The sequence below is a fragment of the Pempheris klunzingeri genome, chromosome 5, assembly GCF_042242105.1.
Source record: "Pempheris klunzingeri isolate RE-2024b chromosome 5, fPemKlu1.hap1, whole genome shotgun sequence".
Classification (NCBI taxonomy): Eukaryota; Metazoa; Chordata; class Actinopteri; order Acropomatiformes; family Pempheridae; genus Pempheris; species Pempheris klunzingeri.
The window spans coordinates 14,432,686-14,448,968 of NC_092016.1; the positions used below are offsets into that span (position 1 = coordinate 14,432,686).

General features: G+C 42.0%; 2 protein-coding genes across 3 annotated transcripts; one reads left to right on the forward strand and one right to left on the reverse strand.

The window, feature by feature from the left end:
* The first annotated feature begins 2,320 nt into the window (after positions 1 to 2,320).
* cd9a (CD9 molecule a) lies at positions 2,321 to 8,972 on the forward strand. 2 transcript variants are annotated; one of them, XM_070830836.1, is made up of 8 exons: positions 2,321 to 2,524; positions 5,564 to 5,666; positions 5,797 to 5,894; positions 6,343 to 6,417; positions 6,705 to 6,806; positions 7,402 to 7,491; positions 7,867 to 7,950; positions 8,058 to 8,972. In XM_070830836.1, the coding sequence occupies exons 1-8, from the start codon at positions 2,456 to 2,458 to the stop codon at positions 8,121 to 8,123; spliced, it is 687 nt and encodes a 228-aa protein (XP_070686937.1). In that variant the 5' UTR covers positions 2,321 to 2,455; the 3' UTR covers positions 8,124 to 8,972. The 2 variants fall into 2 exon arrangements, with proteins under 2 accessions (XP_070686937.1, XP_070686938.1); XM_070830837.1 differs by lacking the exon at positions 2,321 to 2,524 and adding an exon at positions 4,186 to 4,353.
* On the reverse strand, positions 8,969 to 13,283 carry bbs10 (Bardet-Biedl syndrome 10). Its single transcript, XM_070830835.1, has 4 exons — positions 13,254 to 13,283; positions 12,016 to 12,231; positions 10,966 to 11,928; positions 8,969 to 10,792 (listed from the first exon to the last, which is right to left on the reverse strand). Exons 2-4 carry the CDS (start codon positions 12,210 to 12,212, stop codon positions 9,979 to 9,981), a joined length of 1,974 nt encoding a protein of 657 aa, XP_070686936.1. The 5' UTR covers positions 12,213 to 12,231; positions 13,254 to 13,283; the 3' UTR covers positions 8,969 to 9,978.
* Between the last annotated feature and the right edge of the window lie 3,000 nt (positions 13,284 to 16,283).

Consider the following 16,283-nt stretch of genomic DNA (forward strand, 5'->3'; position numbering starts at 1 on the left):
CCTGGCTGAGTGATTAGTCTACATCGACGTATCTGTATCGGCGCCAACCCAAACAATTCTTGTGAAAAACACTCTTACTGGCGATATCTCACGCAATAGCCCTGCTTTGGTGGTACCACATGTGCAAACACATGACTAAGCGTGCCAAAATGACACACAGATAAACACACACACACACTGGGAATGTGTACGGTTCAACACTCTCAGGTATAAACTTAACCTATCACGTAGTAAAAAAGACAGCAACAGTAAAAGAAAGAAAACACACAAACAAACATTCACAATCAGGGTCACACTCCCAGACACAAACAAGCCACCATTTTCAATCTGTTATTACTAAAACATTCGTATTGTATGTCCAATTGTGAGCCTATTCAATTTTGGTTTCACTTTTCAGTATGCTCTGTTTCCTAGACCCTGTTGCCTAGACCCTGCATTCTCTCATGGAGGTTTTCAGCAGACTTCTCCTCAGATTGGTTGGAGCTGTGTAGGAAATTACATGACTCGATATACTGATAACTATAAGTCTATAAGTTGTCAGGTTTCAACAAAACTAACAAGTGAGTCAGGAAGATTTTAATCAAGCACAGGCATATTAAGCGAAAGGGGGTCATGAGTGTTAATTAAAGATTAATGCACCTGTGTTTTTCTGCTGTGAGATGCCTACATGTCTACATGTGCCTACAAAAATGCATTTTATTATTTGATAGGGGATCTAAAGAGTCCTAGACCTACAGAGCAGGAGTCCAAAAGGCAGGCAGGGGGTCATATAAGAGGCAGATCTCTGACCAGCAGAGAAAATGGCTGGACCACTAAAGCAGAGGCGTAATAGTCATTCTGGTGGGGAAGTGAATGGAAGTGAGCCGGTATATGTGCTACTGGGCTGATGGGGACGTGGGAAGGGGTGTGCAGGTGGGTGAGGGAGGTCAGGTGATGGAGAATTGCTGGAAGGCAGGGGTTACTGGGGGGCATCTGAAATTACAAGGGAGTCATTAGATAGCAGGGGAAAGTAATAACATTAGTAAAAACATGTCTGTATGTTTCTGTTTGGTAACAATGCTGCATGCTGGTAATTAATGTTGGTGACCCAGTAATGAATGTGTTTCTTACTTTCATGTCATAAATTCTCCAGTTGCAAATGTTTTTTTTTATTATTTCCCATAAACTATAAATGCTGGTGTTAAATGGTAATCAGTCATTAATCAAGTTTTTTGTAAACAACAATCGATCAAGTCGGTTCTTGTAAATGCTAATATGTTACTAAATTGATTTTGGTCCAAATGCTTTGCACCCCCTGTCTAGGATATAAATGGTCAATGGATGGTTCTTTCTGGAGTAGTTCTTGTTAATACATTTTAACTAATCCATAAAACATGAGTAAATAATCTATTAACCATTAAAGAGCCATTAGTTACATCTCATCACCCTTCAGAGTGGGTATGAATTATTAGAAAGTAGAGCCCACTTCATTTTGAATATTGCCTCTTTTAAGTTTCAGCTCTCTGTGGATGTAAAATGTGATGTACACTGCAGCAGGACTGTCTTGGACGGCTCGATGCAGACAGCAAACCTCATATACGGCACAAATACCAAGATGGATGATGCAACAAATAGTCCAACCGTGAATCAACATCAAGTTGGTCACTTTGTGGTCGTGTGCACGTGCGCGTGTGCTATCTGTCTGGGACACCGGGTGGACATGCTCGTGCACCGTGTTCATTCATGTACAGTATATTCAATCCGCGAACGCGCTTTTCTTAATCTGGGGGAATTACGTCATCGCAATGCCCGGGGTGCTGCAGGAACTTGTGACCAAAAAGCCCACAGCAGGCTGCTGCTCAGCGCCTTGTTGTACCATTGTAAGCAGCAAAGACACACACTGGGCATCCAGGCTATAAGTAGGCTGTAAGTTCCCATGGCTGTGAGAGCTATAGGCCACCATTTCAAAATAAAGACATCTGTGGTGTTATTTTTAGGACCCTAAAGATATTCAAAATAGTGCAATAAAGCTTAAGAAATTCCTACTGAGTGTCACAGATGCTATCCCAGGTCCCTTTGGGGGAATATGAGGAAGATTACAGTGCCATAAAGAACTGAAAACTCACACAAAAACCCTACAATAATAATAGCCTACTGATGGGTTTTTTTTATTTTTATTTTTTTTGCACATATAAGCAAGCAACTAAACATGGGCAAAGGAGAGAGCGAGGATTTGCAAGAAATAAAGAAGAAATAAAGACTGCCACTGGCTTCGCTTTTGCAGCTCGTTATCTGTGGGGGCGGACCACTACAGGCGCGCACAGCACGACGCGCGTATCAGTGCCGGCGCGTCGGCTGAATAACCTCATTCTGCATACTGACTGTTATTTAGGAGATCTTCTCTTCTATTCTGTTCTACCGTCGGTCTGAGCAGGTGATAACCAACAGAAGTGTGATCCTCAGCTCAAGTACCGCCATGGCTGCGCTGTCGGGAGGAGAGAGGTGCATCAAATACCTGATGTTTGCCTTCAACCTGGTATTCTGGGTGAGTTTGAAAGCGGGAAAATGTATTGTTCTCATAGAGGAATGCACATCCTGTCTGTGTTTTATGTTTTGCGTGTTCGAGCGTGTGTGAGCTTCGCGTGCATGCGCATTCGTGTGTGAGGAGGTTACTATAGTGAATGAAATAATGCGATGTCCCAGATGCAGAATCGTGCAGAGGGCTCGCAGACCGCATCGGCTACTTATCACAGTAGCCCATATATTCTGATGTGCCCCGTGAATTGTTTTGGAGGATTGGCCACCATTAAACACAAAGTGTCCCAATGTGTGTGTGGAGACCGAACGGGCAGGAAGAATAATCCCCAGTGGCCAAGTGACCCAGTTCCACCGCACAGACTACACTCTGGAGTTTGCGCGCACGGCATTTTAATAATTGCAAAGAGGGGGAGGGAGGGAGGGAGGGAGGCGCTTTATTGTGGTGGAGAATGTGACTGATATAATAATAATTAAGACTTCTGCTACGTTCCGTTATGTGAAGAGTCGCGCATGCCAGGGAGCCATCTATCTGTGTGTGTGTGTGAATGAATCCTGGACATCCCATATAGGCTATTTGTGTCCTACTAAGCCTGCAGGGTGTGTCTTGTTGCGTCCGTTTGTTTGTGATCTGTGTGTGTGTGTGTGTGTGTGTGTGTGTGTGTGTGTGTGTGGTTTCAGATGGATGTTTTGCCCTTTTATGAGCGATTATAATTTGTGCAGCTATAGACAGAGCCAAGGATAACCATTCATTACAGGGCAGACAGGGGTTTTCCACTCACACAGTGTGTGTGTGTGTGTGTGTGTGTGTGTGTGTGTGAGAGAGAGAGAGAGAGAGGGGGGGGGGGGGGGGGGTCCTGGCAAAACAACATATTTTGGGTATTCAAAATATTCAAAGCTGCAGAAAGTCACAAAGTTAATAATTTAAACTAAATTTAAAATAAACAATTGTTAGTAATGAACAACACTTGTAGGAGCCAATAAGGTGATGATAAAGTCTATCAATCAGCAATTTCTAGGGGTCTTTTGTTGAGTTTCTTTACAAAAGAAACCCTGCTCAAACCTCACACCCAAACATAGATGCAGATGTTCTCTATTTGAAGTGGATTAAACAGGAACCATAGTTGCAACACACTCTGGTCACATCCATGTTCATACTGACACAAATCACATGACACACATTTGATCATAGCTCAGTCTAGACACAAGAGTGTCCGTGTGCAGCACTGTGTCAGTGCATCAAGAACAAACATTGCTCTCAATAAAAGCAGCCTCTGGGAGTCGGAACGGTGAAGTATTCATATTTGAAAGCAGTCTATTAAATGTAGTCCCACACAGCACAGACACCAGAGGAATAACCTGCTAGGCAGGTATTTTAGAAACGGTTTTCAAGTCGACATGCCTCAACAGAGCCCCCCTGTACTGCTACCTCCCACGTCATAAAACCCTGTATGCCTGCACAACCTGCACACATGCAGCAGACACAAACTGTACATGCATGAACACGGAACAAATGAGAGGAAGGAACCCAGGCTAGGATTTGCATCACACTTACAATGGAGGCCAGTTTTTAGAGCAACGCTGCTCTTTTGCCACTCCCTGGCTGAGTAATCAGGTGATTGTATGGAGGCGTGGTATTGAAAACTCTTTCCCTTTCCACCACAACCTATTTTTTTTTCTCTCTCATCGGACACCATTCTGCTTCGCTTCCTCCTGTGAAGAAGTTAGTTATTAAACACTCGTTGCGGTGCATTGTGTTGAGACTGAACCAGCATGGCTGTCGCTGGGGGAATCAAATGTGTGAAATATCTCATGTTTATGTTCAACTTTGTCCTCTGGGTAGGTGAAACTTACTTTTTATTGCGTCTTATTGGGCTTTGTGTGTGTGAAAGAGAAGTGGAGAAGCTTCCTTAACTGGTATTATAGGTTTTCCCCTTTGGGGCTTTAATCTGCCATTTTGTTCATACAGTGGAACATTAAAAAGATCATGCTACAGGTAGTGTACACAGAAACTAAAGAATAAATAAATAAATTAACGAATAAATGAAAGAATGGTCAAACATACACACACAAGTATCCTTTGAAAAAAGGAACAGATTGCCATCTTTCAGTTTGACTCTCAAAGTTAAAAATTCACTAGCCCGTCTATGCTGTCAACGCTTACAAGTGCCTGTGCATGCTCATTACACAATAGGGCACCTTGCATGGCATTAAGTGTAAAGTACAATCTTTTATGCTATTTTGTTCACATGCTATGGAAAAAGAACAAACTGAGAACAGACGATAGTAGCATGCGTGCATATTGACATGAATACAGCTATGTGTTGATGGATTCACAAGATAGCTTATCTCTCTCTTCCCTAACTGTGAGACCGGTTTTAGGCGTATGCACATGTACTGCACACAGTCACACTCACACATATACGCACTACAGCATATAATGTTCACCATAAATGTGGGTTAAAACCACTGTAGTGTGAAGATCTGATCAGTGAGGAGTTACCATCACGTCGGCCATCAGACCTATCCTTATCGAGAGATCAAAAGTGTAATTTACAATGGGTTTGATGGAAATGTGATGCTACACTGGTAAGGAGTTCTGATGTGTGCAGATATTAACGTTTGTTCTGTTGCTGAGTAAAGTATAGAGAGAGTCTTTGGTGATTAGGCACCATAATCAAATTATCACTGTCACATGATGGGTAGCCCCATGAAGCCATAATAGGAATTTACCCCAGTGGAGACTAGATACTGGACTGAAAACTGAGCAGACAAACTGTAAGGATGAGACCTGGAGAGGGATTCCAGATGGGGCCTGTCAATGCAGATTTGACATGACAACTAGAAGCAGCTGAGAAAAGAAGAGTTTTAAATTTAGACAGCAACAAGATAATTGTTAATGGTGGATAATGGTGTGGTGAAATCATGATCATATTAATTTCTCTGTTACACTCTCTGATGTGACACTCTCACAGTGTGCACAACACATGTAATGCTATAATAACTAATTACAGTACTGTGTGTGAATATACATGTCTTTGTGTTTCAGCTTGCGGGCACTGCTGTCTTTGCTATAGGCCTCTGGCTAAGATTCGACCAAAAGACCAAAGGCCTGTTTGAAGGACCAGACTCTCCATATGTGTTCTACACAGGTAGGCTCACAGTCCTTGAGCTGGAACGTTATCCATTATCATTTAAGTAAAGTTCTGGATTATGAGAGTATGTGTCTGCAAAACATGCAGTATTGCTTGTATGTATCAGTGATATGTTGTTGACGTGCAGGTGTATATATCCTGATCGGAGCTGGAGCACTGATGATGGTGGTGGGTTTTCTGGGATGTTGTGGGGCCATCCAGGAGTCCCCCTGTATGCTGGGACTGGTTCGTACCACTTCTTATTCTATTTGTGTCTTTTGACTTAACAAAATGAAAACTTTAAAACAGTTTGTGTCTCTCTGTCTGAGTCTTTCACGTTTTTGTGGTCATCTCTCTTTACTTTATATCCTTCTTTAACAAGTGTGGATCCTGGACTGACCCTGGGCTCATTAAGATGAGATGTCTGCCTTGATCATTGTTTACTGAACAGTGTCAAGGCCAGAGAAGTCTCTGGATTTCCCTGTGCTTGCTTGCTCCCTCCCTCCCTCACTCTGGCCCTAATCTTCTTGTACTAAATCTCCCGGGAGGAGGAGCCTATGTAAATTGGGTTCAGCTACACTCAAATGACCTTACTTGTTCACACATGCACGCAAAAGACATGCGCACACCAGATACGCATGAAGGCAGACATTATCACAATCAGCTGAGTTTAATTTTGTCTTCCCTTGTGCAGTTTTTCTTCTCCCTGCTTATCATATTTGCCATTGAGGTCGCAGCTGGAATCTGGGGATTTTCTAACCAAAGCAAGGTAACGTACAAGTTTCAAGTAAGTTACACTGATAATTTTATTTGTTGAACACTTTTCAACAGAGTTACAAGCCCTTTGCATAAATACAATTAAGTACGTTACAGGCAAAATAATATGAAACAGCACCAGGTAGAATAAATACAAATAAATGCAAAAACTGCAAACAACTAAAATAAATCACAAAATGCTAAGAAATTAACAAAGTGAGTGTAAGGGTAAAAATAAAGGCAATATGATGAGATGTTTCTTTTGTCTGTTCTAAAATATTTTTTGCTGCTGTGTTGCAGGTGGTGAATGATATAACAACATTTTACATGCAAACCTACAATAACTACCAGACAACAGGAGACGAGCGCCTCAAAGAGACGCTGCGGCTGATTCAAACCGGGGTGAGCTACGTCTGCTCCACTTCTGATTCATTCTAAATCAGACTAACGCAGATCTCATCTAAAAAGTGATTTGGGACAAAAGGTGTTTTCAAGCAAACACAAAGTATTCCCATGGGAAGTTGTTTTCAAAACTCTCTGCAACAAGTATTATTCACATGTTCAGAACTAGACTAGAAGTAGCAGATTCAGCAAATTACTTAAAGGAAAAGCTCAGCATTTCAGGAAATAGGCTTATTCACTTTCCGAGTGGGGGTTGGATGAGAAGATCAATATCAAGGTCATGTGTATGCAATAGTGTGAAGATGGGGCTGGGAGAAAATTTGCCTAGCTTAGCATGAAGACTGGAAGCAGGGGGAAACAGCTAACCAAAAACACAGCTACCAGCACCACTATGAAGCTCAGTCATTAATATATCATCTCATTTAATTTACCACTGGTTGCCTGGCAGTCTCACTGTGACGACAAGCCCTACATCAGATCAGAATTAAAATTGAAACAAAGTGTTGGGCTATTCTTCTAAAACACTAGAGATTTGTGTTTTTCCCTCAGCAAGTCATCTTGTTCTCTTAAGGATTGATTTTGTGTATGTTTACAGCTGAATTGTTGTGGACCAACTGGTACTGCAGTAGATACTGCCAAAGACACCTGTCCCCGGGGAGAGCCACTTGAAGAGCTCATTACAAAGGTACAGCTACACTGTATGTGTGTATAGACTTGATGTCAACACAGCCAAGTACTTCAGTCAAGAGCTAGAGAAAGAAAAATATTTCATTACAAGGGACCATCCAAAAGATCTAACACGTCGGGCATGTCTCAGCTCTGTGAGAGTTGAGCCAATTACTGTATGTCAAATCTATAATGATGGTCTGGCGTGTGTCACAAGTTTATCAGTCTTCCCTTTGCAGACCAATTCCCTCAGCCTCCTTGCAGTGTTACTATGGCAACAACGGTTTACTGGCGCCTGCATGCTCTCAGGCTGTCTGTCATGTGTGCCATACCACAAGTAACACTTAGTATAGGTTTAGAGAAAGCTGAAAGGAATCATGCTTGTGTGTTGCAGAGCTGCCCTGATGCCATCGATGAGGTGTTTGACTCCAAGCTACACATCATAGGTGGAGTGGGCATCGCCATCGGTGTTATTATGGTACGTGTGTGACTGGTTTAACTGTAAATCCTCAAATTCCAGTGTCTGCTGAGCATAGTGCGGACATGCATGAACACAAGTAATGTACTTCTCCCTCTCGCTTACAGGTGTTTGGGATGATCTTTAGCATGCTCCTGTGCTGCGCCATCAGGAAGTCTCGGGAGGTGGTGTGACACCCATCACCATCACACCCTGAAGTCCATGTTAATGTTGCATGATGTCATTCCTTGAGTCACATGACTCCCCACTGCCAATAGAAACACTGCTTGTTAATGGGGGACAAACTAAGATAGGCCAAGTGCAGATATTTCTGACTTTTACGTTACAGAGCAGTTGTAACTGAGCTGCTGACACTTAGGCCAACCTTCCTGGACTGTATAGATGCAATGTGGTTATGTGGCCCAACTATAGAATGGGTGTCATCGGTGCTTCAGTGGCAATGTAGTACAGAAATGTGTAATTTTGTGGTCATTTGTGAACTGCTAATTATCTAAACAAAAGATCATATTATAGTATACTGATCACATTTTTCACCTACTGGCAAGAAAAATCATGGACCAGGGCCATAAAAAAGGCAAACACCACCACCACTTCAGCACAATACAGCAGTAGCCAATGAAATATTACGAATAATTTTTCTTACAACACTTAAGTCAAACCATGGTGACTAGTAGCCAATTCAGTGCCGAGCTGTGAACTATGGTGAATGTGGTTTGTTCCAGCTTGGTATAAGAGTAGCATTTTGATTCGCTTCATTGTGACATTTAGTTTGTTCCTTTTCCTAACTTGCCCTTTCTAAAAAAAAACAAACAAAAGCCTTTAATTTTTTTGTCATATTTTGTAAATGTTTTTTTTTTTTTTATTTGTAAAAGATTTCTACACTTAGGTGGTTGTATGGTATGCAGTTTAATGATGTATTTTATAATGTTTTCATTTTACAGAGATTGGATTGATTTATACCATATGCACTATGTTTTACAAAGACAAAAATTAATGACAGCCAAATAAACAAACTAACTCGACTCAAGGGCGTTTTATTGTGGCAATCACTCACAGACACAGTCAAGTGAGCTGTAATTTTCCATTAGGCCTATTTAATTTAATTAACTCACTGTTAAATTGATGCACTCTGATTAACTCTGCTTGGCGTGTTAGGTTTAGTTTTGTAGGATATGGGGGGAATATAAGTGTTAGAAGGGCGTTGGTTCTTTCCCTTGTGCGCAGTGGAAAAAAAAACATTCTAAAACCCCTCCCCGTCTTTCCCCCCTTTGATATTAGTCAAGCGTGACTCATAAAGAGCTTGATTCAAAGCACAAACAAAGCCAAGAACTGTCTGTTTCAGAGTTATCCTATCATAATTAATTTACGGAACATTTTTGGTCAAAACTTGGAGCACACACTGATTACAGTTAACAGTTCACATTTACGTATGATGGTGTACTTAGTTAATTGACTAATGGTGAGTCACCATTTCCCCCAGAAGGGGTGAGAATAGAGTTAGTGTGCCTCTGATAACAGCACAAGGAAGTACACTTTGATTTGGTTGTCGACAGCCGGGTGCTGTCGTCACAGACACCCCACCCCCCACTCTGGAGATAACACTGATTATAAAAAAGCAGTGTGTATATTTGTGAGACGACGTCTCCATCTTGTTTTGTGTGTATGCCTTTTATATAATAGTGTGTGTACTGGCCAAAGGAAGAGGGCAGGAAAACTGAGATAAGGAAGAGAAATGTTGAAAAAATAGCAACCATGATGAGAACTCAAGAGGAAAGAGGCCAACATCAACACTAATACACACACTACTTCACACTGACACACAGCAGATAAAGACCAAACTATTAGATAAAATCAGCATAGTCTGTCCAGTACAGAGATCAACACTTTTATACTGTTATTGCCAAACCTGGTCTTCATACTGTGGCCATTGAAAAATTGCTGTGGCAAAGCAAATTATTTTCCCTAACTTTTGGATAATATGCACAGAGAGAAAATGTTTTAGATTTCATCTTGAGACGTTATGCAATCTCAGTCCTCACCCTCATCCTCTGTACCTTCCCAGGAAATGTTTGCAAGTCTTGGTGACTGGAAGTGTAAAGCACTGTGTGTTTGAAGTATGGCATCCACCTGGAGAAGACTTGAGAGACATTGCAGCACGGCCAAAAGCAGATGGTATTTACAGGAGACCGATTCAAGGCCACAGTCCCACATAAAAACTTCTGATGACACGTCAGCCGCTCTACAACAATGGGTGCTTTCTTTACCTTCCTCTAAAGGACATTCACTTTTACCTCCACCCTGTACGAGGATTGTGTTGTGTTCTTGTTTGTATACCAGGCTGACAGGGTGGGAATGATTTTGAATAACACTCTGGAGCCTGGTTTGAGTTTGCAGGAAACATCTTGGACTGTGGGAGTAGATCTGCTGGGGCACACTCAGAAGAGCATTTGCCAAGAGCTGGGAAACAGCAGGGATACCTATATTTGTGCCATTAGAAACTGAGCAACTGCGGCCATGTTGTAGGAGGGCATGGTTTAAGAGAAACTCAAATGTCCCACCTGCAGGTATTACACAGCCTGGCTTCAACACATTCTGCTGGAAGGGAGGCACATTGGGGGTAGGATTGTTTGTATGTAAAAATGTGCTTTTCTTTGATTGCAATGTCCTCTTTGATGCTGTATTTGCACTCATATCTGAGGGCTCGAAAGTTGAAAGTAGCATGCGGATGGCATCTCGAAACGCACATGCATACTGGTCAGTTTGCCCATCCCCTGGGCCACAAATTACCAGACTGCAAGGTTCGACCTTGTCCTCTGATTCTTGGAAGGAGACATGGACATACCTGTCGAGAAGAAAAAAGATTGTTCAATTATGACTCCTGTGAATCAAACCCAATAAAGAAACCACCAGTAATCAAAGCTATGTGTACTACAAGTGCATATAATTCTTTGTATAAATAATGTGTAACTTTGTACATACACAGAAAAAGAGTGAGAAAGAGACACGTTTTCATACCTATGGGCTCCCAGCAGTATTGGTCGGCAAAAGGTCAGTGTAGCAATGTGGTCCGGCTCAATCAGACAGCAGTCTGAGATAGGTATGGCCCCACTTAGCTGGGCAAAGAGAGACAGCTCATCTTCACTGACACACTCCACAACGCACATTTCTGCCTGTGCAGCTAAAGCCAGGACAGCAGCAGACTGTTTGACTGCAGACAGGAGGACAGAGACACCCAAACTCTGCAGGCTTGCAATGACACACTTAAGTGACTTTTCTGCCCAGGCGCTAAACTGCACAATACTTCCCTCCTTCCCTCGCTCACCACATCCCAGCTCCAGCACTTCTCCTGCACTGAGTAACTTGGGCTGCAGGTATCCTGTGAAAACCACAGCTTTAACTGGCTGGGGGTCAGTCTTAGAGAGGGGCGTGGCAAAGTCTCTGTGAATGATCTGCCCCTCAACAAAACGCGAACAACTAATAGGGAAACCAGAGACAGGTGTATGCAATGCAGGGAAGTTGTCTTTTAAAAACTGAAGTGATAAAGAAGGTAGGTCATTTTTAAATTTCCAGCGAGTCAACAATTCACAGGTGAGGTTGCTAATAAAGTCACAGTGGGTGCGACCCAGACGTGAATGAAAGAACGATGCTAGCAGCTTTTGAACACACTGATTTTTTGTGTGAGCCGATGATTGTGTTTTAACAGTGAAATCCTCACACGAAAGACAGCGCCCATACGGGGCCACTCCCACAGCGATGAGATCATCCAGCTCCTCCAAAGCAAACGCCAGCATTTTTTCCGCCAAGTGCCTGGCAGTGGCAGTCTCTGCTGCTTCCCTGGAATTATAGGTGCGAGACACATTAGGCTCCTTGCGGGCCGTTGTATGAATCATCCTTAGTAACGATGCCAGGAGTAAGATAAAGGTCTTGGATCCATCGCCTGTTACAGTGCTGTGTTTCAGGACACATTCTACCACCAACCTAAAAAGAAAAACACAAATGCATCAAAAGAGAAATTGTCACTTGACAGACAGTAACAAAGTGAAAGAGGAGACATGTCTGTGTTACCTAGCAAGTGGATGCTCCAGTCGTAATGCTGTGAGAATGCTTGTCCCACTGCGGCTCAACATTGCTTGTCCTGTGTCCCGGGTGAAGAGCACCTGTCCTCCTTCAGGGCCAAAACTTCGGAGGACAACTGACTCCAATACACACACAGTCTGCAGAACATGTTCCAGGTGTAGATGCTCCACTGGCATCATCCTCATCCCCTTGGAGGCACACAGGCTGAAATTTAAAAACGGAATAGGTAATGGTTCCAACCGACTGCAAAATATGAAATATAAATGTCATAAGCAAGCAACAGACTGTAAGATTTTTAATTCTAAAAAAAACTCGACTGACTCACTATTTTGATTTAGCATCACAGACAGTAACCAAATATAAGTTTCTGGCTCATCGCACAATAGCAGAGGCCTTCAAATACTTTGGGATAAAAATGCCACAACTGGGTGTGAGGATCTTTGCTTACATTGAAAGTAATGTTCTCAGTGTTAAAGATTAATGAATTACTTACAGTGTTAAGACAGCCTGACCTTTGACTGCACTTAACAGGGTGAGCAGGCATTACTCATAATAATCTCTACAGTAAATATCTTTTCAAGAACAAGTAATGTAATGTAATATATATCCACTCTTTAGTATCATAAATATAAACGGTGATATTATTCAGTATAGTGTTTATGTACCACACAAACTTTATGTACACTGTAACATTTTGCATTCATGAATGCAAAGTGTGGGTGTACAATGTAAGTATTTTTGGAAAATCTTTGATTTTATGTAAGCTTCAAATCAACAGATTGGCAAAGACTGCATTTAAACGCTACATTTAACTAACCTGTAACCACTACCCATACACACAGAAACCATGTCGAGACTTCGTCTATAGCTGCACCGTATTATAATGTCCATCAACCATGAATACATTCCCACAGCAACAAGTACAACATTACAGTACTAAATAATGTTGCCAATAAAGTTAGTAACTAGCGTTTTGTCAGTGTTACTTCACGCTAGCTACAACTCGGCAAACTCTGTTTTGATTGCTAACTACTAGCTAGCTGACGTTAGCATCTGCTAGCTTGGTAGTTAGCTGAACCAATGCAGCTACTCGTCAGTGAGTCGGGAGAGATTGTTCTCTTAGTAACCCCTGAAATTACTTAATGGCACAATTTTCTAGCTGCCAGAAAAACAAAAATAACCCAATCGGTCCCTTGAACATAGAGGTTTAATTTGAGGTAACCCACCATCAGTCCGACGGACACGCTTTCTCTGTATCCTAGAAACGATTCTTCTTCTGCGGTTTGATGCGTAGATGTGAGTTGGATCAGAAATGACAGTCGCCACCTCGCGTGTGGAGGTATGAGTTGTTTTTCTATCACTAAAAGAACACCGTCAGACATTATTTATACTGTATACGTACAGGTTCCTTTTTAAATGCATGACTGAGAATATTACATTAGTATTATGATGTGAATATGTGTTAACTGCATGTGGGAGTGTTAAATGGCTGACTATATATGCAAACAATTTGTCTGTGGACGTCATGTGTTCTGTTATAACCTCCCTGTGTTTTACAGGGCTAGAAAAATACATCAGCAAATTTGCAGCACAAGAGACCTTTTTCATGTAAGACACTTTGACATGTCGCAGTAAAAGCACAAGTGTAAGCAATAAAATTAATGAGGGCTGAATTCCATTTTGCAGCTTCAGTTTCAGGGGTTATTGTGCATGTTGGCAAACTGTCACAGCCACCTTTAACGTTATTAACACCTGCGCTTTTCCTACGAAAACAAGTCAAGTGCGGCTTCTGAAACACCTTTTGCAAGCTTTGTCACTTAGCATGCATGCTGCTTTGTCTGACTTGAACTGTCTTGCTCAGTGATGTGATGTTGTGTACATCTAATCTGTTCTCGGGCCTCACTTATAAAAAGATCTTTATCTCAATGAGACTTCCTCAATACACATTACAATAAATGTGCCACGGCCTAAAACAAGGATTTCAATCATGTTAACTCAAGATTCTAATAGCACACTTTAACGAGCGTTGAGCAAAGAAATACAGAAAAGTATATCACTGTATGCCACAGACAGAGGTTATGCAGAGCTCCCTCTTCACCCCTCCACCCCTCTCTTTCCCTCTGTCTCTTCCCTCCTTGTGTACAGTATGTCTGTGCATCTCTGGTACCTCAAGGTGAACGGGGCGGGGCCAGAACTTGATCTCGCTGCAGAAACCACATCCTAAGTTTCTAAATCAGGCAACATCATCTATACATAGACAATATCAGACAGTTCTGCAGATACTGCCAGATGTACAGATGCACACACACACACAGAGCTGTCCACCGTGAATGTAAATGTCCTCTATTGCTGAACTCTCACTATGCTAACGAGCCTTTAAAAAGCCATGTCACTACACTAATGAATATGCATCAGTGGCCTGGTGAGGGTGACCTGTATGGATGGGACGGAGGTCACAAGAGGTGGGGCGTCAGAAATAAGCACCAGTGTTCCCACGAGACCTGAATGGACAGAAAAGTACACATTCACCCGAACACATAACACACACACAAAACACACACAAACAGAGGGAAGCAACACAAGATGACCGAGCTTCAATTCCCTTTCCCAACCCCAGCCCTATCTTGTCCTACCCTCCCTCTCTCTGTCTTTCTCTCTTGATCCAGCTTTCACACACCTGCACTCCTCGCCTTAGCCTCGAAAAACCTGGTAAGAGGCAAAAACTCTTCCTTACCTCACGCTTTTCCTCCGCCTCTCCTGCCCACCCTGTTCCTGTTATCTGTTATCCTCCTCCACCTCTCTGTGAGAAAAAGGAGTACCTGTGAGTCTGAGCATTGGGACGAGTGAACACAGGTATGTCTCTGGGTCCTTTTGTCTTTTCTCTTTGTTTCATTAGACAAAAGTACTTTGATTTATTTCTCTTCTTGTCTGTGCTAAACAGTAAATGTGTTTAAACCCATGGATGCACAAAAGATAAATAACATTTATCAGGTCTGGGCAGGTCATTCTGTTGTTTACTGGATATAGGCTTGAGTACAACAGTGCAATCATCATGGGTAATTTATCAGTCTGTGAATTTGGTTTTTCCATGTCAAGCTAAAAATAAGGCTGTTTTTCTTTGCCTTAAATTTGCCATTTTTGGTATAAAGAAAACTATATTTCATATTCTGTTATGAATTCGCAACCTTAGCAGAACAGGTGTAAAAATCAGCAGCAGCATTAACAACTGAAGTTGGGGGACCATATGTTTCTAGTTCTGAAAACAAACAAAGTGACAATTTATAAATTTGCTAATATATTTGTATATACACACACGTGTGCGTAAACACTGATACCACATTCCAGTAATTATTTCGTAGCTGGTATAATGTTTCATTTTCATACTAACATGCGAAAATATAAAAGCTCTGAATTATTATTATAAAAACAGAGATCTGCAACATGTGAGACATGTTTTTTGTATGCACCTTGAATTCTTCCGTTTACGTGTTTTGTGCAGCTGTCGGTGTATACGGTCGTGGCCGAGCCTTTCTTTTGATTAATCCTGAAAAAGCAAACACAAAGTGAAGTCAGTGTTCGCTTGGGTGTGAGATCACAACTGCTGACTCAACCCCAGATACTCAATACCTGTGATGCCTGCAGAATAGAAAATAACACATGAATATATTTTTGTTGTATCCAATCAGTGTATCAGTGGGACTTTTCCCTCATATACTTTGTTAACCTGCACTGGGCTTGACCTTGGTGCATGACTCTCACCTCTGGCAGCTCACTGTGGAACAGCAGCAGTCCACGCGTGATGCTTCAACCTCCTCCTCTCCTTCCTTGCCTCCTTCCCTCTCTCCTCCATGTCAGCAGGTTTTGCAGAGACAGCGGCTTGTATATCCTGTGTTAGTGCCAGCCAGCAGAAACAGGAGACGTCATTTGACACTGATGGTCATGCTGTGTCTATAAGCAGATTATTGTTTCAAATACATCTGATCAATAACATTTATGGAAACTCTGCTCTGGGCTGTGTGTGTGTGTTTGTGTGTGTGTGATTATGTGGTTTGTTTATCTGGTTCCTCAAATTCAGTTCTGGCACATTTAGAGGGCATTTACAGTTGTGCCTCTTTTTGTTTTGTTGAAGTGTAATGTTCCATTTATTGCACAAGCTGTTATTATTATTTATTTTTTTTTTTAGGGCTGAGCCACTTTTTTCTGTATTTCTGTTTCTCTGCCAGTTTAATTCTGGATCTGCTGTCACTCCTCAGATA